Source organism: Denticeps clupeoides, chromosome 12 (assembly GCF_900700375.1).
Source record: "Denticeps clupeoides chromosome 12, fDenClu1.1, whole genome shotgun sequence".
NCBI classification, from domain to species: domain Eukaryota; kingdom Metazoa; phylum Chordata; class Actinopteri; order Clupeiformes; family Denticipitidae; genus Denticeps; species Denticeps clupeoides.
The window spans coordinates 2,868,838-2,892,081 of NC_041718.1; the positions used below are offsets into that span (position 1 = coordinate 2,868,838).

Below are 23,244 nucleotides of genomic sequence, written 5' to 3' on the forward strand. Positions count from 1 at the left end.
ATGGTTAATTGTAATAAGTTGCTGATGTGACAGATCAATAGCTACAGTAAGCTCTCTGCTGGACTTCTGAATAGATAAAACTGATGTAATTTAGATTACCCTGCAGCTCAGTATCAACCAGATCTAACCAGAGAAAGATGGGATCCGTTTGATGGGTTTTGGTTGTTTGTTGATTCCTGGTATTACTCAGGGAATTCTTCCTCACTTGATACATTGTAAAAACACTTTAAGTGAAAGTGATTGTGAAACACAGCACAGCACATGGTGACACAACGAAATGTGTCCTCTGCTTTTAACCATCACCCTGAGTGAGCAGTGGGCAGCCATGACAGGCGCCCAGGGAGTAGCGTGGGGACGATGCTTTGCTCAGTGCACCTTGGTGGATCGGGATTTGAACCAGCAACCTTCTGCAGCTGTGTTTAAGTTTGAAGATGCCTAATTTCAAGGATATTTTGTAATATTTGACAGCTGAACGGTAACCTTTAACTGAAAACAGATTTGAAATGGCAAACTTAACATTGAGAAAAAAGTGCAACATTTCATCATTGGTACACTTATTTATTTTTATACTGGACATTGATTTGTATAATGGATGCTGAAGGACATAATGAATGTGATATGAAATTATACTGTTGTAATTCAGATGAAATAATGAAGGTGTACATACAGATTAAATATCAGTATTCTAATTGCTGAATAAATATCTTTGGTGCATATCAACAAAGTGCAAGATATTAAGAAAAAATGCAAGAGAAAAAGTCACATGTTCATACATATATCCAAGCCACAAGAGTTCCTCACATTGACGTTAACATAATGTGATGAGACCCATGAAACCTTTGTATATTAAAAAAAAAATCCCACATTTGCATACTTCTCAAGTTCAAGTTTCCCGATTCCCCTTTCTCTCTTTAAATGACTTTTAGTGAATATGTGAAGATGGAATTGTCTCTGTTTAGGTTTGGTCCGCTTTTGATTTGTTTTTGAGTTCGGTTTCAGTGTTGTGCCCTCTGGATCTGTGTCAGGTGGCAGGTTTTACAAAGAATCTGTCCATCCAGTGGGTGACAGCCATGTTCATTCGGCTCTGGTGAAAGAAGGATTCTGCAGACCTGAGAGAGACATTTGACTTTAAGTGTTTGCATTTAGCATGACATTTGTGACATTGGTAGTGTTCTAATCACAGCCAGTCTCTGATCCAGACACATACTTTATGTCATGCTTCCAGCACACACATACACAGATATACATACACACACTCACAATTTTTATTACCTCACAGCGGTAGCAGTCCTCATGGAAGCAGCGTCCAAGGCACTCCACTGTATAGCTGTCTGTGCCATCCTCTCTAGGAATAATTAGCTGCGTACACACATTGCATTGCGGAGCATATTTCCTGGGGGGGAAAAGCCACATTTGAGGGAGAAAAAAAAAATCTAAAATTGCTGTTAGTACTGTTAGAAAAACAACCATGGGTTGATATGTGTGTAAAGACTATTGTTCAATGCGGTTGTTCATTTACATATTAAAATGGCAAAATGTTAAAACAGAAACCATGTACTAAAAATATTGCTCACCTGTAGTAGTCCTGAAGGCAGTACACTTCCCCAACCTCTCCCTGTGCAAACCTCTGTTCTCCGATTGGCTGACTGCACGTTGTGCAGACAAAGCAAGGTGGGTGATAGGCCCGTTCCAGAGCACGGATGACCTGATCCTTGATGACCTCACCACACGCCCAGCAGGGCTCCAGGCTGGCCTAGCAGAGAGGGGATACTTTAATAAGCAAGGCTTATTTATGGCCCACTTCAAAACTTCGGTATCAGACCCAAAAAAAAAATATAAGGCAGAAATTTTAGTTAATGTAGAAGCTAGTTAATATTCTATAGCATTGTAGTGCCATTTTATATGGGTCGTACCTGGTAGCAGTCCTCACACAAAGGTATCCCAGCTTTGTTGTAGTACAGTTTGCCCGCCAGTGGTGTGTGGCATTGCCGGCACTGGAAACAGGAGCCATGGTAAGTCCTGTTCAGAGCCTCAATGGCTGCTTCAGCAGTCAGCACTGGTTTACGGCAAAAGCCACACACATCTGCCAAACACAATGCAGTCATACCGCATCTTGCACAAGACACTCGTAAAAGATCAGAACGTTTGCAGCAACCCAGGCTAAAGGTGAACAAGACCAAAACAGATGCCACTAGTTACCATTTTTGTTCTCTGCTTCACATTTACAGTGTTCTTTGAATGAAAAACACTTTACTCAAAGGTAATTGTTGGTCACAGACTTTTTGCTCACATTCACCTTTGCTTTCTTGGTCCATACAGTTGTCCTCATGTTTCTGAGCTGGTTCGTTTTTCTTACCTCCAGCAGATGGAGGGCTCTCCACAAACGGTTTACCATCTGTGGCTCGCTGCTGTTATAAAAGAAAAGTTTTTTTTTTTACTTTTAATAATCATTACATTTTTATGTACATTACAGTACTGAATACATTACGGTCATTACTTTCCAAAATGTGGAGGATTGCTATTTCAGCAGATCTAACTTCTCTATTAGAACAACCCAGGATCAGCTAACCTGCATGTCTTTGAACAGTTTCATGTAAGGTTTGGATTTGGTTGGGAACTGTGAGTGACTGTGCCAGCAGCACTGCTAAAGCACCTGGACTACACTACAATAATGGAGCCTTTTTTCAGTGGTACAGGTCCAAAAAACAACAACAGAGCTTGAGGGAGATTGGAACTTTATAATCTCAAATAATATAATTATTATTATTAATAATGCAATATGATGTAAAAAGAAATGCAATTGCAGATATGGATCCCATCTTTCTCTGGTTAGATCTGGTTGATACTGAGCTGCAGGGTAATCTAAATTACATCAGTTTTATCTATTCAGAAGAGTAAAATGTAAATTTTCACATTTGTTTTCACTTTGTATCCTTATCTAAAATAATTGTAAAAAGTATCATTTCTAAAATTCAATGTTATATTTCTGTTTAAACCAAATTAGCTGTCTTCAATTATGAAAAGCAGCACAATTACGCTACTATGATACTACCCACAGTCGAACCCAAAAAAACTTTTAGTTATCCAAGAAAAATGTTGGGTTCATGGTTTGTATTTGCAGATTTCTCGGACCCTCTGAGACCCTCTATAGCAGCCTAATAAAAAACTCCTGTTCAGTGATTACATTGGCATATGTGCTGCAAACGCATTACCATGATGGGGCCAGGGAGTTTGTAGAACCATATCTCTTACCTCATCTCTGGCCTTGAGCAGAGCATGCTGGGGGTCTGCAGCAGGGGAGATGTGGAGGGGTGGAGGAGGCAGAGGAGACACGGGATCAGCAGAGAGCTCCAGGTCCAGGGGAGACAGAGGAGGGGGAGGTGGCAGGAAGAACTCTGGAACAGACCACAAATGAAAGCTGGGTAGCTGGAGTCAAACAAAACACAAAACTGACAATGATCAGCTTTCAATAAAAACTTAACTTAAATACATCATTGAAAGGTCATTTTAGATCACAGGCTGTTTAGGCTGTTTGCTAGAATGACAGAAAAGCTGCCTAATCCACCAATATATATAATGTGAATGTAGGACTTTATCATTTATATAAAATAAATTACCTTGTGGTTTAATTTCTTGCTGCTTTGGCAGTTGACATGTGGCATTGCCTTTTTGAGGAACTCTGTCCCCAGGCACTGTTCTGGCAGCCGAGGGGGGACAGGGAGATGGTGGGAGATTGTCATTGAAGGGAGAAGGGGAGGACGTCCAAGCGTAATTCCCTTCCTGGGAGGTGGCAGACGTATGGCGTGGGGTTTGACTGGTGGTGCTAAACTTGACCTCACCAGAGCCACTCCCCGGGCTGACGGACACCATGGACTGCGGGGCATCCTGGGTCATGGTGCTGTGGACCTGTGCGGTGGGGGTGATTTTGGCACGTTGTGGTGACGTCAGCGTGATGAAGACAGAGGACACCATCCTCTTCTGGGGTGCAGCAGACATCATGGTGCTATAAAAGCAGTATGCTCAGACAAAATTCCACCAGAGCTGATTTCACCAAAATGCTGCTCATTTTACACCAGAGAACCATTAGTGTACATGGAAGGTCTCTTCGAGCTGCTTCACATCCGAATGAGCATGTACAGGCCCATCAGAAACATTCCACGTAAAAAAATGGCTGTATTACGCACTTCCTGCACCCTCTAAACTAACAGTCGAACATTACAGTTCATTGGTTTACAGTTAAAGCAAAACTCCCGTTCATGAGCAATAATTCAACCATTCTTCCTTCAAATGCAGCCACACTACATGAACACACACACACACACATCTGTGTAAAGCTCTAGGCTATGCTAGGTAAGTAAGTAGTTAACATGTGATTTATAAATGTCTAACTACTCCTAATAACAAGACATTTCACTGCCTAATGTTCATTTTTGAGCCATCATCATTACCTGAGTATGCCGTTTGGGCTCTGAATTCATCCCCGTGGTGTGTATGTCTCAGGTCAGATAAAAGCAGCTTTTGACAGGGAAAGGTGGTCTTTTTTGTATTCCATCCTATTATAATCATCACTAGGACTTTAACCCACACTGATTCAGCACAGAGTGTACATGGTTGGCATAGTCACATGCCAACCAGAGAATTGCAGGCTATTCTTCACCCTTTTGTTGCAGCTGGCATGGTTTTCATTAGAATCCCGGTGCAGCGGCTCCACTGAGACCAGCAGCTCTGTCTCACCTAAAGCGGCGCGTGCTGGACCCCCCCGTACGTACCTGATGGTGGACCGCGGCCGGAGCGTCTGTTCAGACTTCCTTCCCTCCCCTCGTCCTCTTGTTCCGCGTGGCTCCTCTCCTCTTCCCGTCCGCTCGGCTATTGTCACTTGCGGCCCGTCACCAGGGGAGAGGGAAAAGCGAGAGAGAAGTAGTAGCAGAGAGTAGACAGCTATCTGCAGAAAGCCACTCCTTTTCCTTCGCTCCCGCCCCCCCCGCCGCTCCCTCCCATCAGTCCTCCTGCTGAATGACAACACCAGTTTCCCAGCCGTAAAAGGTGAAGCAGTTAATCACTGACAAAGCACGGCGAGGGACCCACAAAAGCCTCCACAACACACCAACGGGCGTGTGGGCACTATTCTTCTGGTGAGACATGTATGTGCTTGTGCACAACCACCCCCCCCATTACCTCCCAGAAAGCGGCAGGATGTGACTCTACCTGCCTTTTCCCCCATTCCGCTTTCTGCCCTCCGCTCGTCTCATTCCTCTCCTTCATTGTTCTGCTGCTTTTATGTTGCTTTCATTTCACTGCTCCCCCCACCCATCTCTGCAACTTCTGTCCTTTCGCAGCGGTGTCTGCTGCTGAAGATGGATTTAATGAGTCTGAATTGAAAACAAAAGTGTTTAATCTGAAGAATAAACGGGGGGTGGGATTACGCGGCTTAAACTGGGGAAAAAAAAAACCTTAACAGTTCGAGCCGTAGGCCGGCTGTGTTTATCAGCCCTATCTGGAAATATGTTGGCTTGGAGTCCAGCGTAACCTTGGGAAGCCAGAGCCCCCTTCACCCACTGTGGAATCTGGAATGAGGGAAGAGGGGAAAAAAAAAAAAGAGGCCGGCAGCCGACGGAGGGGGGGTGGCGGCGGTGTAGGGTTTAATGAGGGAAGGAGTTAAAAAGACAGAGGGAAGTAGAGGGGGAGAGAGGTGGTTACGTGAGGAGCGAGGGTTAAAAAGCGGGGGAGGGGTCCGGGTCAGGGGTGCGTGTTGTTCCAAGCCCCCAAGAACGGAATGCCGCAGTGATGTCACAGCGGCGGGAGGGGGGCAAGCTCCACGATGACATCATCCCCTCTGGCCCAAGCGCCGCCCCTTCCCAGTCATCCTCCTGGCCAAAGAAATCCAGAGTTGGAGAAGGGGGTAAAAAAAACCAGCTTTCCCGTCCACAAATTCATCACGGAACGTTCATGAATGTTTATCAGCACCAAATGTTTATGGATTTTTTATTATTTTTCAGTAGCAGGAAACTGCAAAATCCCGAATGGGCTTCACCCGTCGGAGTTGAGCAGCGTTGGCGCTCATTACTTTACGAAGGGCTGGGTGTGTTGAAGGATATAGTGCTAAAACAAACTGCAGCAGTGAGTCACTCTGGAATACTGTAGATGCGTACACGTTCACACGTGTACTCCCTCACATGACCACATGTTGAGTCTCCACACAGATAAAGCCAACGGAGAAGATACCACGCTTTTCACTTTATTGCATCTGGGAAACGATCCTTTGCAACCCTCACAGAATAACCTTGTTCATGAACCCCCATTCAAAAAGTTTAAAATGACATTTTATTAGCATACTGTCACTTTAAGACCTGAAGTTCAAACATTAATTGCTACCATATTTTTCATCTTCAGAGGTTGGTTACTGGATACGAGCCTTTCCATGACCTCTGTGAGCTGGTATTGCTGACAACAGAAAACAACCAGACCTAAAGGCCTGCCAGTGAAATGTTTCATTCTTCAGCGTTTTTATTTTTCTTCTAGATGTTCTCCCAGAGTCCATAGGCAACCTTTAGCCTGCAATGCATTGTTATCAAGAAAAGCGGGGAAAGAAAAGCACATTGTACTGTTCCTTGTGGTGCTGCAAAGGTGAATGATTATCAGAAACTCCCCAGAGCGCTGAGCTCAGCGAGATGCATCTGCCACACCCTGTCACACACCCTCTTTGTAAATAATTGAAAAGTCCTTTGTATGCAAGCAAACAGCTGATGGGAGATAAGACAGTGCTGGGCCTGTTCCAGTCAGTCGGCCTTACGACATTTCACTCCGTCTGATGGCACATCCTCATGGTACATCAGGGATGAAATATCATCGTCTTCCTTCTGAATAACACACAAAAACGAGCATTTAATTAGTTAGATAAACATGCAGAAGCATTTTACCGCATGATTAATTGCATAGATAAATTACCCCTGGAAGGGTCCGCACAAGATCATGGGAGGATAGGAGGCAAACAACTTCGCCCAAAAGTGTGAAGAGGATGTGGGCCACGTCTGCCCAGTGGCCGACCATGAGCAGCAGTACCAGCAGACCCCCCAAACGCAAGCCCACCGACTGCAACATCACCTGCTCGACAGGAAGGCGCTGCTGCTCCTCTGAGGGAAAAGAATCCATGGATGAAAATCCATTCGCATCATCCATATCACAGTTACACAGACAGCTCCATGCGTTTCCATGCTCTCCAATTTTCCTCACATAGAACGTGACGCCATATTTCAGAAAACCTTCACAGAGCATGATGTAATATTTATTTCCATTATATTCTAGTAAATATATAATATGGGATCAAATTTTTTTTATATATATTCTGTCTGGTCTTGACATCCCATGAGTAAAACGCTGTGAAGATGGGTTATATCATTTATCAAATACGTGGATTAGTAAAACCTGTGAAGTTCACTTGTATTTTGTGGAAAAAACATGAGATGTGGCCTGGTGGGGTCAAGGTTGAATTGAGCAGGGAAAAGAATTTAAATGTTGGGATGTTCGGTCCCTCGGGTGCTTTGAAAACCTTAAAAGCCGGATTTATCATACTTCTCATTTTATTAAGATCAAAACCTTGGTCTAACTGTTTCTCAAGAACCTTGTAGAAACACGTGATGAATGAGGAAACTGTTGTTCTGTTTGCCGTTGCTTGACTGTTTAAAGTGTTGGTTTCATGCAAGTTAACCATACACAAACACAAAGAATGAGAAATAGGCCTCCGAGCCCTAAAGGTCCACACACCTGTGCCATCTGTGCCACACTCCGCCAACCACTCACCCTGAATGTACACCAAGAGCAAGGTGTAGCAGAGGGACAACAGAGTCCAAAACCTCATGGCCTCTACTTCTGCCAGGAAGTGTTGGTTGACTGTGCAGATGGCTGTCACCCCACCCACGGCAAAGGTCACGATGACGGCGCGACTGAGAAATGGGATCAGATTGTGGCGTGTATTCAGCAGGCTGATGCAGGCCCCGCAGTTGCGCTCGGAGCTGTGCAGAGGGTAGAACTTCGCCACGTGGGACCGCAGGCGTTGGCTCTGCCCCCACAGCAGCCAACTGAGGCCAGCAGCCAGCAGGAGGCTCAGGGTGCGGTGCGGAGCCTCCTCGTGGAGAAAGTGGATACTGCAGCTCAGGGCACAGCCAAGAGAGAACTGACACTGGATCAGGAACTGACATATTCCACGAGGGCCATCCTAGTAGAAGGAACACGACATTCAGAATACCAACCAGATGTTAGAACCTTCAACCCCAGACAAGACCTCACCACTCCGACAGTCACCGCCGCGAGGACAGCCCTCAGGGAGAACTCCAGGACCACCAGTGAGGACGCACGGGCTCCCAGTAAAGACAGCAGTCCAGTGAGGCAGAGGAAGTGCAGGACACCAGCCAGGCGCCCAAAAAAGCCAGGCTTCTCCTTGTAGGCCAGCTGCTGCTTAGTGCCATTCTCAGGTGTGAAACTGTCAAGCAGACCATATCAGGTACTGGAATTTAAGTCTGTTCTAGAATTCAGAATTTAAATCACATTCAGTCGATTTAAAGGTCTTTCACACTCACCTCGAATCGCGAACCAACAAGTGCACTCGCATCAGATTGGAAAGCACGGAGATGCCGCACGCCCCGATCACACCTGGCGAATAAAAACCGCCTGTGATTGGCCTGCGGCGCGGCCTATCATGAGCCACTTTACTAAAGAGCCAGCGAGCGGACTTACCGCGTAAAATACCGTCCAGGGGGCTCGCGTTCAGCGGGGACCAAAACGACGGGAGGATAGAAAACATGTTCGTGTGGAAGTTGTTTTATTCACACACGCAGTCGTAAAACAACAACAAAAAAACTAAAAAAAAAAAAAAAAAAGCACCGGCTTTTACCAACTCACCCGCGTCCCTTTGCGTTCAGTGCGCTGGCGTTTCAAAGGTCGGACCACTATCTCCTCCTTGTCTTTAAAAACGATAAAAGCCCGGATTCTGTTGAACGCGTGCTTGATTTGATTTTCTTTTGTATGCACGAGTGGCGAAGATTAAACAGTAGACAATATAAGCAAGAATAGTTCTTAAACATTTTTTATTATTAATGGGAGGTCACGTGGTAGTTAGGCAAGATTTACAATCTTTCACATTTGATGAGACATCAAAAATAAGGCGTGTTACACCCACACGGTTTCTGTCTTTTGTTTTTTAGCCTCACACTGGCTCATGTCTGCTATGAATAAGTCTTGTGTATTTCCTGGAGTAAAATCCACACATCTGCTGATTACCTGGTTTAAAACATGAACATGGCTGACCCACCCAAAAAACAACTCGAACATAACGCCTGAGTCAAAGGAAATAGCTCGGCTCGTTTTCAACAAATGCCTCGCTTCGCTGTCGTTTCATGATATGAACTCATGTGTGGGACAACACGGCTGACTTCAGTGTGGCTACAAATTGTATTTGTAGTATAATGAAATATGGGGTTATTATTATAGTATAAATGTATATAGTTGCACAGACATTGGGGGTTGTCATGATGTGCGCACTGCAGTCAGTTTAAAACGACTAAGGAGAATTCAACTATCCGTGTAGCAGCGCTATGAGCAAAACATTTTAAATCGGGCACTGAAACGCTACGAAGATGTTAGGGAACACCCAAAGGCCTGAGAATGATGTCTTCTTTCCACTTTTTTTTTTAAAAGAAGACTGACTTGTTCAACCACATCACGCTGTGTCTCCAGACTTCAGAAGTCTTCTTCATCAGACTTGACTGTTCCCTGACTGGTAGTGAAGGGCCTTCTGCCTCATCAGGTCCCACAGAAGCATGCTGAGCGTGGTGTGTGGGGCCAGACGGATGAACACTGGGCCGATGCCCTTATACAGACCCAGCAGCCCTTCAGTCCGGGACACCTTTACGAGGCAGTCAAGGAAGCCTGCATAGAGTCGGCCCTGAAAGAGACGGGGTGACCAGAGGGGACTGTTAATATGGTGTTGTCGATGGTATACGGTTACGTATGTATCATACCCGTAACTGGTTTTAGAATTATTTCAGCCCAATTTGTCTTAAAAGGTGTGACACCACACATCACAAATTTCATCATCAGTTTTGGCCTGATATATAGTCATAAACTGATGAATAAGCCTGTGCAAACTGGGCAGTTTCCAAATACAGCTAACAGCAGTGGAATATAAGCATACCTTTTTTAATTCATCCACGGGTTGGTTGTAAAGCCTTGTGCTGATTACATCAAATGGTGTCATGGTGATGGTCACAGCAATGCCACTTATCATCGCAGCGGTCAGGGGGATTAGCCAGCTGTTCAGGTGGAACCACTGTAGACGCGAGAGTTTTTACAGTGTAAAAATACACTATTGTAACATGTAGAAGATGTCTACCAAGGCAGCTGAGCCAGGTATTTAGTGTGCCACACTTCTACAAACGTAAAACTGGAAACCCTTTCCCCTCTACTGCTAATTCTATCTGAGGTATTCAATAGATCAGTAGTCTTGGACCTTTGATCCGGTTTTATTTGCCCAATCCAAAATATAACAGTAACATCTGCCGTCAATTAGATGGTCAAACGGTTTAGATGAAAGAATCTTCATGTTAACCTACGCCCACATTCATATTCTGCACCCACTGTTCCAGTTTTCCCACTTCCAGTTTCTTAAGATTTGAAAATTTAACAATGCCTGTTGTAAAAAACACAGTTAAAGAAATATATAGTTACAATAAAAAGCAAAGAAATTCATTTCCTTGTCCCCTTGGCACAACAGTTTCCTTAATTCCACAAAACTCACCTGTGTATGTGAGACCCAATCTTTGGCTGAGCTGAATGTAGCCAGTTGGGCTGCCGATCCCACCATGACTCTAGGCACAGCCCCGTTCACCCCCCTCCACAGACCCACAACACCATCCCGACGGTAGATGGTGGCAAAAGCATTTGATACCCCCTGAAAGTGAAAAGGTAACCAACATGATTTAATGTCATCACATTCTTAGTAAAATACAGAGGAACATTACTTCCTTGGTCTTTGAGGAAGGGAAGTATGGTGGCTATTGCAACACTGTGTATTAACCCATTGTACTATAATGGATTAAAAAATAAATAAATCAATTCTTGAACAAGACACAGAAAAGAGAGAAATCCATTAGATAATGGATAAAGATAAGCAACTGAGGAACAAAATGAATAATTGACTCTGTTGAGTTTTCTTCTTTTTTTACATCTCCTGCTATCCATCTCTTACACAACCATGCCAGAGCAAACATGCCCCTCCACCCCCCCATGCCCAAAGTTCACTTTGCTAAGAAAGGCAAACCGGATGAGCCCCACACCTCTTTTACTGCTCTTTCATTGGCCGCAGCTGCTGCACAGTGAGGGGGTGTGCTGGGCATGCAGGAAACATGTTCTTCCAGTCACTCCTGTCACATTATTTATAAATGTATTTCTGCTCTGTATAGGCCTCTCTCGCAGTGCAGTTGAGCAAAATTAGGCTGGCTGTTCACACGTTCTGGCTTTAAACTGGACAAGTGGGCTTGGCAGCAGATGAGGGTCATGCAGAATGTTTGCAGTGTGTACTTGTGATGAGAATGGACATTGTTCTCTTCAAAGCATTTACCTGATGGTTATGTTGATGACCAACAGCAATGGCCTCCACTGTCTGGGCCTGAAGATGCGTTTTCACCTGCAAATGGCAAGAAAGGGTGAAGAAAACTGTATGAAATCACATCCTGTATGGTCATTCTTCAAATTCTGTAAACTTCTGGTCTAATGTTTTTGGCAAAAATTGCATTTTAAAGACCATACAAAATCATAGTGTTACTTCTAAAAGTCATAAACATGCTGCCCAGAGACTTTAACAATTTTCTATCTTTTATAAAAAAAAAAAAACATACATAACTGATACATAACTGTGTCAAATAATAAGATGATTACTAAAAAGCATACTGCAGTTTTAGTGCCTGTAACTTAGTAGGGCACTCACACACATTTACAGTACACAACAAGGTCATACTCGCTTTTAGGGCCCCTGCCAAGCACCCCTAAATATAACCAAACATCTCTTCCTCTCCTTCAGCAATGTCCACCCAGGACACAGAAGTAGGGGGATGCAGGGTAGGATGGCCAGGACGTTTTTGGGGAATGCAAGTGCATGGCAGATGTATTTCATGACCCAGATACAAACCAGTCATCGCATATGTAGGGGTCATACTGATGAATAACCAAGACTGATGCAAGACACAAACAACAGTGGCACATCAAGATTGAACTTAATCTAAATCAATATAATTTTGTTTTACAGTTTTATTATGGAGGTAATTACTTTACTTTCCTTTACTTGGCAGACACTTTTATCCAAAACGACTTACAAGAGGAAGACACCAGCAATTCTCATTCAGTTTCTATAGATTTTGAATTACAAAACTGAGAGCCCTGATAAGGCCTAACTTGTCAAGACTAGAACATGCAGGGGAACTGTTAAGTGCTAGACATACATATATATATATAAAATAAAAAAAACACACACACACACAAAAAAAATCAGTTAAATGGTTTAATCGGGAAACATTCTGACTTAAAATAGAAGTGAAAGTGAAATAGGTATATAGCCCTCTAGAATGTTCAGTTGTTATCGCTAATAGATTCAATAAGGACACCTGACCTCACCAACTGGTTCAGAACTCACCAGATATGCTGGAGAGGCAATGAAGGCCCCAAGTGCTCCAGCTGTGGCCCCTGCCAGCAAGCTTTTTCCTGGGGTATCTGAAAGTCCCACATCCTCGATGTAGGAATAGAAGCCCAGCCGAACCCCGTTCATGAGTCCCTGGTACAGCAGTCCAGCTGAAAGCCCCTTCTGGAGGCCTCGGAGGCCATCATTGCGGCCCACCAACCACAAAGCCTGCAACACACCGCGGTAATGCCTCTCATAGGAGCCTCTCGCCCGCAGCTCTCCCTGCAGTTGCAGGCGAGTTTTCACCACCTCCAAGGGGTTAGTGAAGATGCAGGCCCCGCAACACGCAAGGGCACCCAACGCGAAGTCCAGCGGAGGCCACAGCGCATGGTGGGCCTGCACCGGGTTGGACTTGGTGGGTCGAGGGATTGCCGGCATGGCTGCTCGAGTGCTGAACGCAGATTGTGCCGTTGTGCAATTCAAGAGATGAGCACCGGTCATCATAGGGAGCGCAGCGTGGATCTCACGTCTTGCCCCAGTATACGGGGAGTGCTCGTGTGCCAGGAACGTACAAAAAGTGTGCTGTAATGGAAACTCTACGAGAGTGCAAGCCTGAGTTAATGAATCATAAGTAATGCGGCGGCCGTACCGTTATCACAGCAGTGCCCGGCACTTCTGCAGCGGTCAGCACTCAGTGTTCATGACTAGGAGTCTGAAGCCATGGACCATAATTGCCCGGCTGTAATCTTTTATATATCATCGCCAGCACGGGAGTGTCATTTAACTCAACTGAGGTAGTCGTTTTGAGGTAGCTCCAACCTCTGCAGGTCCCAGGGAACGACTCATTCAGAGGCACCTATCAATTAAAAGCGACATCTGAGCATTAATTTGACATTGCCAGAGGAAAACAGACAAATAAATTCAAACGCACACGGAAGAACACTACAGCGCGGTCGACAAGTACTGCGAGCCGGAATAAGTAGCGACCTGCGTGACTGCCACTGCGGTCAGCAAATAATCTAAACTTGAATGAACACCAAACGCTGATCAAACTCACCGCCCTGCCTCCTCTTTCTTCTGCAACGCGGAATCGACGATGGTAAACATGCGTCCCCAGCGTTACGGCACAGGCGTAGCCCCGCCCACCGCTCCCGTCGGACCAATCGCGTCGCGGTATCTGTTACGCCCTCCTGTGACCTCAGCCAATGACGGGCTCCCCCCCTCCGTGGGCCGTTCCCATTGCTGTCGAGATTCTCTGGGTAAAAGGTTACAGAGCAGGAAGGGGGAGCGGGCAGTGAAATATAGGCTAAGCCAGCAAATGTCGTTCATGATTATTCGCATGAGAAAAGATGAAGGACCGGACAAGAATGCAAAAAAAACAAACAAACAAAAAAACTGTAAATTATGTTTGTGTATATAAAAGGTGTTTGTTGCGATGACCTTTGGTTGGCCAAGCTCAAAAGGGTGGTAGTAGCCTAGTGGGTAACACACTTGCCTATGGACCAGAAGACCCAGGTTCAATTCCCACTTACTACCATTGTGTCCCTGAGCAAGACACTTAACCCTAAATTGCTCCAGGGGGACTGTCCCTGGTACTACTGATTGTAAGTCGCTCTGGCGCCTGATAAATGCTGTATATGTAAATGTTGAAATGCTTAAAACGTCCCCTTTGGAAAGGCTGATCCTTAAACAGAAAACCACACAGAAACAATCAGCTGCACACTTGCAACGCTTAAGACATGGACGCCTTTATTATTTCCATTTGTTTACAGCACACTGCAACCAACCATCAATTCACATACGCACACATACATTCCCACCAAACGTCATCTCTTCCACTCACACACACCAACACATGAACACACAAAACACACTCTCTTCAAATGTAAACAATGCAGGTTGAAAGACCGACTTAAAAAAATTCCCTTTCGAGAATCCGCTCTCCGCTGATGGAACGAGTCGAGGGAGATCACGCTGGAAACTAAAACCACCTTTCGAATCCACGTCGCTCCTCTAAGCTGCATACAATGCAAAAGGATTAGACGATAGGAAACCATTTAAGCATCGTCCACCCATTCCTTCGTTCATTCGTTTACACAGCAGCCACCAGGAAAGCAGGGGAAGTGCAGAAATCGTTCTTTTTTTTTTTTTTTTTTTTCAACATTTTGTGACACATTTCGTGTGGGAAAGAAACACCAGGGTTTAATGATGTGTGTGTGTGTGTGTGTGTTTTTTATTCCCCTGCTATTCATTTTCTCAGAATAAAGGCCAGTTATGCTTCCCTTATGTGTTGAGGATGGAAGGATCCTCTTCATTCTTCCCGCCTGGAACCAACATCATTGAAAAAATGTTTCTAAATAACTGCAGCATTTTACCTTTTGGCGCGCACAAAATACAAGGCATTGGTTTTGGGGTAATATTTCACGTTCTGCTTCTTGTCCATCAAGCCACCAAAAATGATGAGCTCTCCCCGGCCCTGCACCACCGTGTGGAGGCTGGTTTCAGGGGGTCCGGTCACAGCTGCCGGGGCACCTCCACTCCCATACACGCGCCATGACACCACGCCGTCAGGCTCGGCCCGGCTCACGTCCAGAACGTACATCTGCATTGGCTTGCAGTTGAGTGACTGGTACAGGGGCTTGCCCACATTTAGGCTCTGAGGTGGGTGGTGGCCAAGGCGGCGTGCAATCGGTGGGATGGAGTGCCCGTCGACGGGCGCTGCCTGCGGTGGGCTGGAGGAGGCAGAGGAAGAGGAGGATGGCGGAGTGCCGACTGATGCAGCTGGTACTGAGGCCAGTGTGGCCTGGCCCATGGATGATGAAGAAGGCAGTGATGATGATGATGATGATGCAGAGGATCGGGCTTTCACAGCCTCCAGGCCCCGACGGAGGGCAGCAGGGGACACCGCGCCCGGAGGGGTGCACGGAGATCCTGGCAGTGGCGGCGTGTGGAGGCCATTAGTACTGGGCTGCTCTGTGCCATGAACAGATGAAGAAGATGAAGGAGGCGACACCCAGCTGTAGTCCGAGGAAACGGGGTGAGTGTGAGGTCGGGATGGCGGGGAGGAGGCCTGGGCAGGGCTGGTGTGGGGTGAGGGTGAGGAACCATCAAGCAGAGATGGCAGCGCTGGCAGCGGGGGGCTATCAGGACCCTGTGACGGAGAAGGCTGTTGAGAGGAACTCGGGCTCCCCTCGCGGGCGCCCGGCCTTGCCGACGGGCGGGGACGAAGTGTCCCCCAGCGGCCATTCACACACGGTGCCTCCTCCGCTGCACCCAACATCACTCCAGCAGCTCCACTCCGCACCGGAGACTGGGAACGCAGTGAGGGAGGATCTGGGCCCAGAGGCGCGGGCGTGGCACTGATGGGGGAAGGACGAGAATTCAGGCTTGGACTGAGAGGAGCGCGGCCCGATGGAGCCTGAGAGAACACCACCACACACTGACCAACCTGAGAGGCAAAAAACACACAGAATGGGACTTCATTATTAATAATAATAAACAAAGAAGCGAGCAATAATGCTTCTTGTTCAATTGTTCAAATAAATAGTCTTTGATAAAAAAAAACCCCATCATTTTGAATCTGAGGGTTCAACAACTGTGGCATGTAACTGCAATTCAGCAGCCATGAGGGGAAACAGAGCTTGAACTCAAAATAAATAACGAATTAAGAAGGAAAATTAAGCTGTTGTGAAAAGTAATGGAAACCCTCTGTAAAATCGCCATATGAATGTAATAAATTAGACTGTTAATGTATATTTACTTGTCTCCTCAAAAGGCTGTCACATGGCCCTCGCTGAACAATGGAAAGTCATGTGATCCTACATGGCACACATACCACTCCATAAACCAGGGGTCGCCAACCCTGGTCCTGGAGGGCACTTGTCCTTTTCATGTGGCAGAATATGAAAAGATTTAAGCTGTGCAGGACTGGTGCCCTCCAGGACCAGGGTTGGCGACCCTTGCCCTAAACTTTTCACCACAAAAATCTCTCAAAAAATTGACTCTGAAAAGACATTTGGCAAAAAATAAAAAAATTAAAAACGCACAGGCAGACAACACAGATTTGCTCAGAATATTGCTCTACATATTATCACTCTGACAGTAACTTGAGAGATCAGCTTTACCCTGCAGGCAGGGTGACACCACAGCTCAGGAGCACCATGATCTTCATTCTCCACCCGCAGCTGCTGCCACGACCATGCAGGGCTGCCCATGTGTAAGAGCCAGGCATCCTTCAGCAACTGGGCCAGAAAGAAGAGCGATTCATGGAATATCAGCCAATGACAATCACAGAAAAACACACACACACACACACACACACCCAGAGAACAAACACATAAATATAGCCCCCCCCTTACAATCAACTGTAATAAAAAACTAAACCAAAATGCTGATGAGAGAAATAAAAATGGAAACCATATTCTCATACACTGCTAGAGACGAGCTGTGGTTTTGTATGAGGAAGTCAGGAGTGGCAGAGAAGAATGTGAAAGTAGCGCAGGACATGTATGAGGACAGTGTGACAACACTGTTTTTTTTGTTGTGGTTTTTTTCCTACTCTGTACTTGAGAGGCACCATCTACCAGAATCAAATTCCGTGTATGTGCTTGCACTTACTTGGCAAATAAATACGATTCTGAGGACATCTGTACTATGCTCAGTGGCACCATGGATTGCTCAGTGGCACCAGGATTCGAACCAACAACCTTCTCATCAACCGCTAGGCCACCACCACTAACAACATTCACAAATATAATTTATGACTTACAAATAAATGTAACACCATTCACACAGTTACATTTATTTGTTAGTCATACTTTTTATTTTGAATCTTGTTACATTTGTTCCAAGAAATGTATTCATGAATTTTGAAACCAAACTATCTGTGTAGGATCTACAACAAGGATCAGCTCTGACCCACTTCTTGTTCATTATGATGATAGACGGGTTGACAGATGAGATTAGACTTGAGTCCCCATGACCTATCATGTTTGCCGAAGACTTTGCGTGTCTCTCACAAGAATAGGGTGGCGTTGGAAGAGACCGTGGAGTGATTTGGTCCAGAGCAATGAAAAGTGTGAAAGAGAGATGAAGAAGAGAGTGCAAACAGGGTGGAATGGGTGGGGAAAAAAGTGATTTGTGACAGGCAGGTACCAGCAAGTCTCATTGGGAAGGTTTATAAGACAGTAGTGAGACCAGCAATGGGGGGGGGGTGGATGTGGTGAGAGGACATCCAGGTGATTGGAATGAAAGAAGAAGATGCAGAGGACAGAGGGAGATGGACGCTGTGGCGACCCCGAACAGGAGCAGTGGAAAGTAGTCGAAGATGATGATGATGATTCTCATACACTGATTAAACTTACTGCATTGGGACCGCCACACCCCCCGAGGATGAGAAGTGTCTCGTTGTCTATAACAATCTGTCAAATGAAAGCGAAGTGATTGTCATTGTGATATACTGCAAGCACAGCACATGGTGACACAACAAACTGTCTCCTCTGCACCTAACCATCACCCTTAGTGGGCAGCCACGAAAGGTGGGGAGCAGTGTGTGGGGGTGGCGCCTTGGCGATTCGGGATTTAAACCTGCAACCTTACGATTACGGGTCAGCTTCCATACCCATTAGGCCACAACTGCCCCATAAAAGAATATAGATTTGAATTGACCTCATGATTATATGTCTGCATTACGGCATGATGTAGACCAGGGGTGGGCAAACTAAGGCCTGTAGGCCACATCCAGGCAGTTGGATTTTTTAACCGGCCCATTGAAGATTGGTGTAGAATTGATGAAATGAAGTCATTATGAATTAAGAACATTGCCTGAACCCGACAGGTTTCTACACTGACTTGTGTGGTAAATGAGCAGTCAGGTGACGCGTTTCGACTAGCAAGATAGATGCAAAAATTGTGAGAAAGATTGGTTGCACCAGCAACAAAAGCAATGTCTGGGGCGTGGGACAACTTTAAGGTGAATAAATGTAAAAACGATATATTGTTGACAACTTTAAAGAGCTGTGTGAATGTGTGCCTTTAGTTTTCGCTCAGTGCTCATTCTGGCTGGAAAAAGAGCTTTTTATTTGAACGAGCTCTAAGCCGAAGTCAACAGTACAACACGCCCATTTCATACTTACTGACTAGCGAGAACGCAACTGCTCTTACTCTCTGGCATTACACAATGGAGACGCTAAACTGTGTTTAACCCCCATGTAACACACATCTCAGCATGCAACATTCAACCCGCTCATTTCCTTTCCTTCTTGGTCTAGCCAGCCTTTCTCCAAACTGAAAGCAGATCAGCAACACAGTTCCCACTAAACATGAATATAAATATTAACGCCTTTTTATTATATAACAATTTTTCTTATGTTTATGTATGTACTAATTTTAAAAGCCAATGTGGCCCCTGATCTTACAATTACATTAACATGTTCCCATGACAATGTTTAGACATGTAACCATAAGGTCAAGCCATCAAGTGTCAGAACATTAAAAGAGATTTATTTTTTGTCAAACTGGACTTACACTAGTAATCCTGCATGAGGCATGTAAAATAATTACTCAATGCCCATGGAACTAGCATCACCAGCTCATGGCACCACTTATCAGGTAGTCATAGGATGTAACTCTGAACTATAAATGGTGAGGCAGTGGGAGAAAATTTCTAAAAGAGGGGTTACTATATAGGAGAAAAACATTGTTTAACAGAATTTAAATAATAAGGATCTCAACCTTAAATGAGGATAATTTGAAATTACAACAATTTCAGCTCCTCCATTGTATTAAACAAATAGCAATGAGTAAAACTACAAAGAAAATATAGATTCTGAACTTCAGGATTTCTGACAGAAGTCCACCTCTATGTTTAATGTGGCATGCAATATTACACCAGAGTGGTGTAGAATCAGTGCTCTTACCTGGCTCTGGCCACCACGGGGGTGGGGGCAGGGACCAGTGATGGTAGGTTTAGACCAGGACCACTGCTCCAGATCCAACACCCACACCTCATTACTCCTGAACCCAGACAACAACACAGACACATTTAAGGTTTGACTGCAGGTGAAAGAGATCACAACAAAAAGAGCTGTTGACACAGCTTAGTATAAAGGTTCAAAATCAAAATTTTCAATATGCTACATCTACGGGCAGAGGATAAAAAAAAAAAAAAAGATTTCAAGATGACAACTATGCAGTGAAAGTGATTAATTCACGTGACACATCACAGTACCCAATGCACACAGTGAAATGTGGTCCCTGCTTTTAACCCATTGCCTGAAGGAGCAGTGAGCAGCCATGACAGACGCCCGGGGAGCAGTTTGTGGCAAACAAAAATGAATAAATAAAAGATACCAGCTTGTCACTAACATGGATGTCTAAGCTGAAATCAAATTAGTGTCGTGTTCACTTGATACGTAAATGAGTTTTGCCTGTAACAAGCCCCAGGCTTACGTACATTTGCCGTGCCCCAAGGGAGCCTCCAAACACCACCATGGTGCTTCCAATGACGGACGATGAATGGCCTGCCATAGGAGGGGGGCCATGTGTCGTTACTATGCAGTTCCACCTGAAAGAAATGTGTCAATCGATAAGAATGAAAGGAAACTGTTATTAGAGTTAGGTGAAAGATAACAAAACAGGTTAAGAAAAATGGAAAAAGAAAAACCGACACCACGATTATTTGTTTGTCTAGTCTTTCAGAGTTTGCTTACTAACCAGTTCTTAGAAGGAGAATATGTATGGATCTCATCAAAGAACCTTTCAGGTTGATGGAGGGGATATGGACTAGGCCTTGTCCACCCCCCAAAAAGCACCAGCAGGTCTTTGTACATCACAAGTGTGGCTCCTGCTTTAGGAGAGGGGTAGGAGCCTGGAAAGCATGGAAATCTCAAATCAGACTTCATACAGAAGATGCTATTGGAGGATTCTGGATGAATACATGGAGCTGAATTATTGACATCACAGTCTTTATAGAGTTATATATCTCAATCAGTGATCAAATGAACAAAAACAATGGGTGTTTTAATACAGGACACTGAAATAATATTTTAATATAATCTACAACAGAAAATACACATTACCAAATAATTGAATCATTGAACACGTACCCGAGGCCAAGGGCCGAATCCACTCCTTGCTGTTAAGGTCGAGTCTCCACAGATCATTAAAGGCAGCATTGCAGCTGCTCTGCGTGCAGCCACCAAAAACGTACATGGACTGATTGGAATCATAGTAACATGCACCTTGAGGGAAAGTGAGGAGAAAGAGATGTACAAAAAACAATTATGCATTCTGTGGGTTCCTAAATCACACAGCAGATCCACAGATCTATCAGAAAATTACAACTAAATTAGGGGTAATAAAGGCCAGATATAAAGAATACAAGCTCAAGTCACACTAAGTTGTGGTCCAATAAAGACAGTAGTCATTTCCATCTAACACCTTGGCGTAAACCCAACCAGTTCTCACCAGTTGACTCCTGGGACTTTACCTGATGATTAAGACTGGGAAATTAATATTTCCAAAAAGACATTTAAAATTGGTCGTGCAACTAGCCAGAATGACCATGCACAGAAACAAGTTTTCTAGATTCACATAGTGAAACAATTCAGAAAAAAAACCCAAACAAACCAGACCATCCCTCCCTGTAAGTGGAAAAGAAGACAGGAACTAACTATGCGAGAAGCGCTGGGTGATGGGTGTTCCAGGATATGGGTAGGTGCGACTCTCCCACTGAATGTTGCCCTCTTGTACAGCCCTCAGGAAACCATGGTAACACTGGTATGCGACACCTTTGGAGACGTTTAACAAATGAGAGAAAAGAAAGTTCATTTAATTGCTCTTGCAGCCGCCCATCAACCAAAATAAGACGTGAGAACTATGTATGAAAAATAACCGCCGAACAGTGTTGCTGAAAGTATGAGAACGTGTCTAAATATGTTCAGTCAAAACATTCCTTAACAAGAATGGAAAGCAACCAATGTTTTGACACCATAATTCAATTTAATTTTAATTATAATTTTGTACAAATACACTGTCCTCAAATTATGAGCAAAAAAGTAAGTTTGAACACCACAAAAATATTTTAATAGATGTTATTATTGCACTAGCCCTGTTCCATTACCAATGCATTGCAAAATATCTCAGGAATCATTGTAACTTTTCTACCAGTCGATAAATAGATGGAGAATACCGCCTGAAGAATTCCATTGCCAAAATGCCAGAAAATATATTGAACAGGGTTTAAATAACAGTTCATCATTCTACGCTTTTCACTATAATCGGATGGAGATACCTTTTATGAGACGATACCACTGTTTGCAAACCAGGGCTGCAGTCTTGTGTTCCTGGTAGGGTGACAAGAAGGACAAGATGTACTCAAGCACCTCCTCTGGCAGCTCCACCATGGTCCTCTCACTTGCTCGGTCATTGTTCATCCTCTGCCTATTCCGCTCTTCGCTGCCGTGGGCCACCTTCATCGTCATCCCCTGGCCCCCACTTGCCTGCCCTGGCCCCACCCCACCCTCTTCTGTGTCCATGGCAACAAAGCAGCCATCCTCGCTGTAGGAGGAGTCAGACATGCTATCTGTTTAAAAGAAGGCACATACAGAAATGATCACAAGATAAACACATTAAGACAAGATCAGAAGTTCTATTGTAACCAACTATTATACCCCCTTGGCCACAAAAAAAAAACTTCAAATACGCTCTATTTAAACAGGAAGACCGTTTTTAATGGCACTGCTCAAACAATAAATTACTAATAATAACACAGCACCACAGAAGCATATTTGCCTAATGCATGCATGTTATTTATATACAAAAAACCAATAAATCTCCTAATTACAGCACATTAAGAACACACATCAAAAGAAATAGATATTTTTCTGACAGCGCATCTTCAGAACATGATGTGGTTTAACAGTAGCCGGCTAGTCGGACGCGTCACAAAGTGAATTAGCCGATAAATGTCCGTATTTGAAGTGCGTTGGTTTTGGAGCGTTCGCTTGCAAGTTAATTTCGTTCTTTGCTAACAACATTAACACGGAACAATCGCGTCCTACAGCCCAACTTCGTGCAGCTAAGCTAGTTGACCAGAGACTTTCGGACACTTTCAGGCGGCTCTGCTCCTGTTGTGATGGAACTAGAGACGTTTAAAAAGACAGCCGCGGCTAATAATCTGTCAATAACCCAATAGCGATTAAATGTCAAAGGAATCCTTTGAAATCGACGCGTCTAACATTAGCTAACATGTTAAATACCGGCAACAGAAGGGAGGTAACGATACTGGCGGCTGCAAATTAGCTCGCTAGCATGCTAACGCCAGATAACTGTTCAGAAGGTGGATGTACATTAGCTAGATAGCCAGCCGTCGTTCAATTAAACCTTCTTGATTGTGCTCTAAATTCACAGAGTACCAAACACTCACCCTTATAACGAACTCGCAGCTTCGGTGTGTCTGTGCCTGCTAACTATTCTATTTCTGCTTCCCTCTATCAGCTCCTGTAGTAAATCGCCGGACCCCAGACGTTCGCCATATTCCCCACTGGCAGCATCTTCCGTCAGGACTCTGTTGCCAGATG

At 44.7% G+C, this 23,244-nt stretch overlaps 4 protein-coding genes across 7 annotated transcripts; all 4 read right to left on the reverse strand.

The window, feature by feature from the left end:
• Positions 1-542: 542 nt before the first annotated feature.
• fblim1 (filamin binding LIM protein 1) lies at positions 543-4,977 on the reverse strand. Of its 2 annotated transcripts, none has more exons than XM_028998854.1 (8): positions 4,770-4,977; positions 3,618-4,003; positions 3,253-3,395; positions 2,291-2,408; positions 1,914-2,083; positions 1,575-1,753; positions 1,273-1,393; positions 543-1,109 (listed from the first exon to the last, which is right to left on the reverse strand). In XM_028998854.1, the coding sequence occupies exons 2-8, from the start codon at positions 3,997-3,999 to the stop codon at positions 996-998; spliced, it is 1,227 nt and encodes a 408-aa protein (XP_028854687.1). In that variant the 5' UTR covers positions 4,000-4,003; positions 4,770-4,977; the 3' UTR covers positions 543-995. The 2 variants fall into 2 exon arrangements, with proteins under 2 accessions (XP_028854687.1, XP_028854688.1); XM_028998855.1 differs by having other exon boundaries at positions 2,297-2,408; positions 4,770-4,976.
• Positions 4,978-6,298: 1,321 nt separating this feature from the next.
• Positions 6,299-8,814, reverse strand: LOC114801160 (transmembrane protein 82-like). 3 transcript variants are annotated; one of them, XM_028999157.1, is made up of 6 exons: positions 8,731-8,814; positions 8,574-8,646; positions 8,284-8,476; positions 7,798-8,212; positions 6,946-7,130; positions 6,299-6,857 (listed from the first exon to the last, which is right to left on the reverse strand). In XM_028999157.1, the coding sequence occupies exons 1-6, from the start codon at positions 8,795-8,797 to the stop codon at positions 6,777-6,779; spliced, it is 1,014 nt and encodes a 337-aa protein (XP_028854990.1). In that variant the 5' UTR covers positions 8,798-8,814; the 3' UTR covers positions 6,299-6,776. The 3 variants fall into 3 exon arrangements, with proteins under 3 accessions (XP_028854990.1, XP_028854988.1, XP_028854987.1); XM_028999155.1 differs by having other exon boundaries at positions 7,762-8,212; XM_028999154.1 differs by lacking the exon at positions 6,299-6,857 and having other exon boundaries at positions 7,037-8,212.
• Positions 8,815-9,063: 249 nt separating this feature from the next.
• slc25a34 (solute carrier family 25 member 34) lies at positions 9,064-13,796 on the reverse strand. The gene is made up of 6 exons (XM_028998613.1): positions 13,722-13,796; positions 12,680-13,520; positions 11,612-11,677; positions 10,790-10,942; positions 10,187-10,321; positions 9,064-9,937 (listed from the first exon to the last, which is right to left on the reverse strand). Exons 2-6 carry the CDS (start codon positions 13,166-13,168, stop codon positions 9,749-9,751), a joined length of 1,032 nt encoding a protein of 343 aa, XP_028854446.1. The 5' UTR covers positions 13,169-13,520; positions 13,722-13,796; the 3' UTR covers positions 9,064-9,748.
• Positions 13,797-14,396: 600 nt separating this feature from the next.
• fbxo42 (F-box protein 42) lies at positions 14,397-23,223 on the reverse strand. The gene is made up of 10 exons (XM_028998546.1): positions 23,091-23,223; positions 21,957-22,247; positions 21,337-21,453; positions 20,770-20,904; positions 20,378-20,531; positions 20,118-20,228; positions 19,582-19,678; positions 18,028-18,084; positions 16,789-16,905; positions 14,397-16,112 (listed from the first exon to the last, which is right to left on the reverse strand). The coding sequence occupies exons 2-10, from the start codon at positions 22,240-22,242 to the stop codon at positions 15,036-15,038; spliced, it is 2,151 nt and encodes a 716-aa protein (XP_028854379.1). The 5' UTR covers positions 22,243-22,247; positions 23,091-23,223; the 3' UTR covers positions 14,397-15,035.
• Between the last annotated feature and the right edge of the window lie 21 nt (positions 23,224-23,244).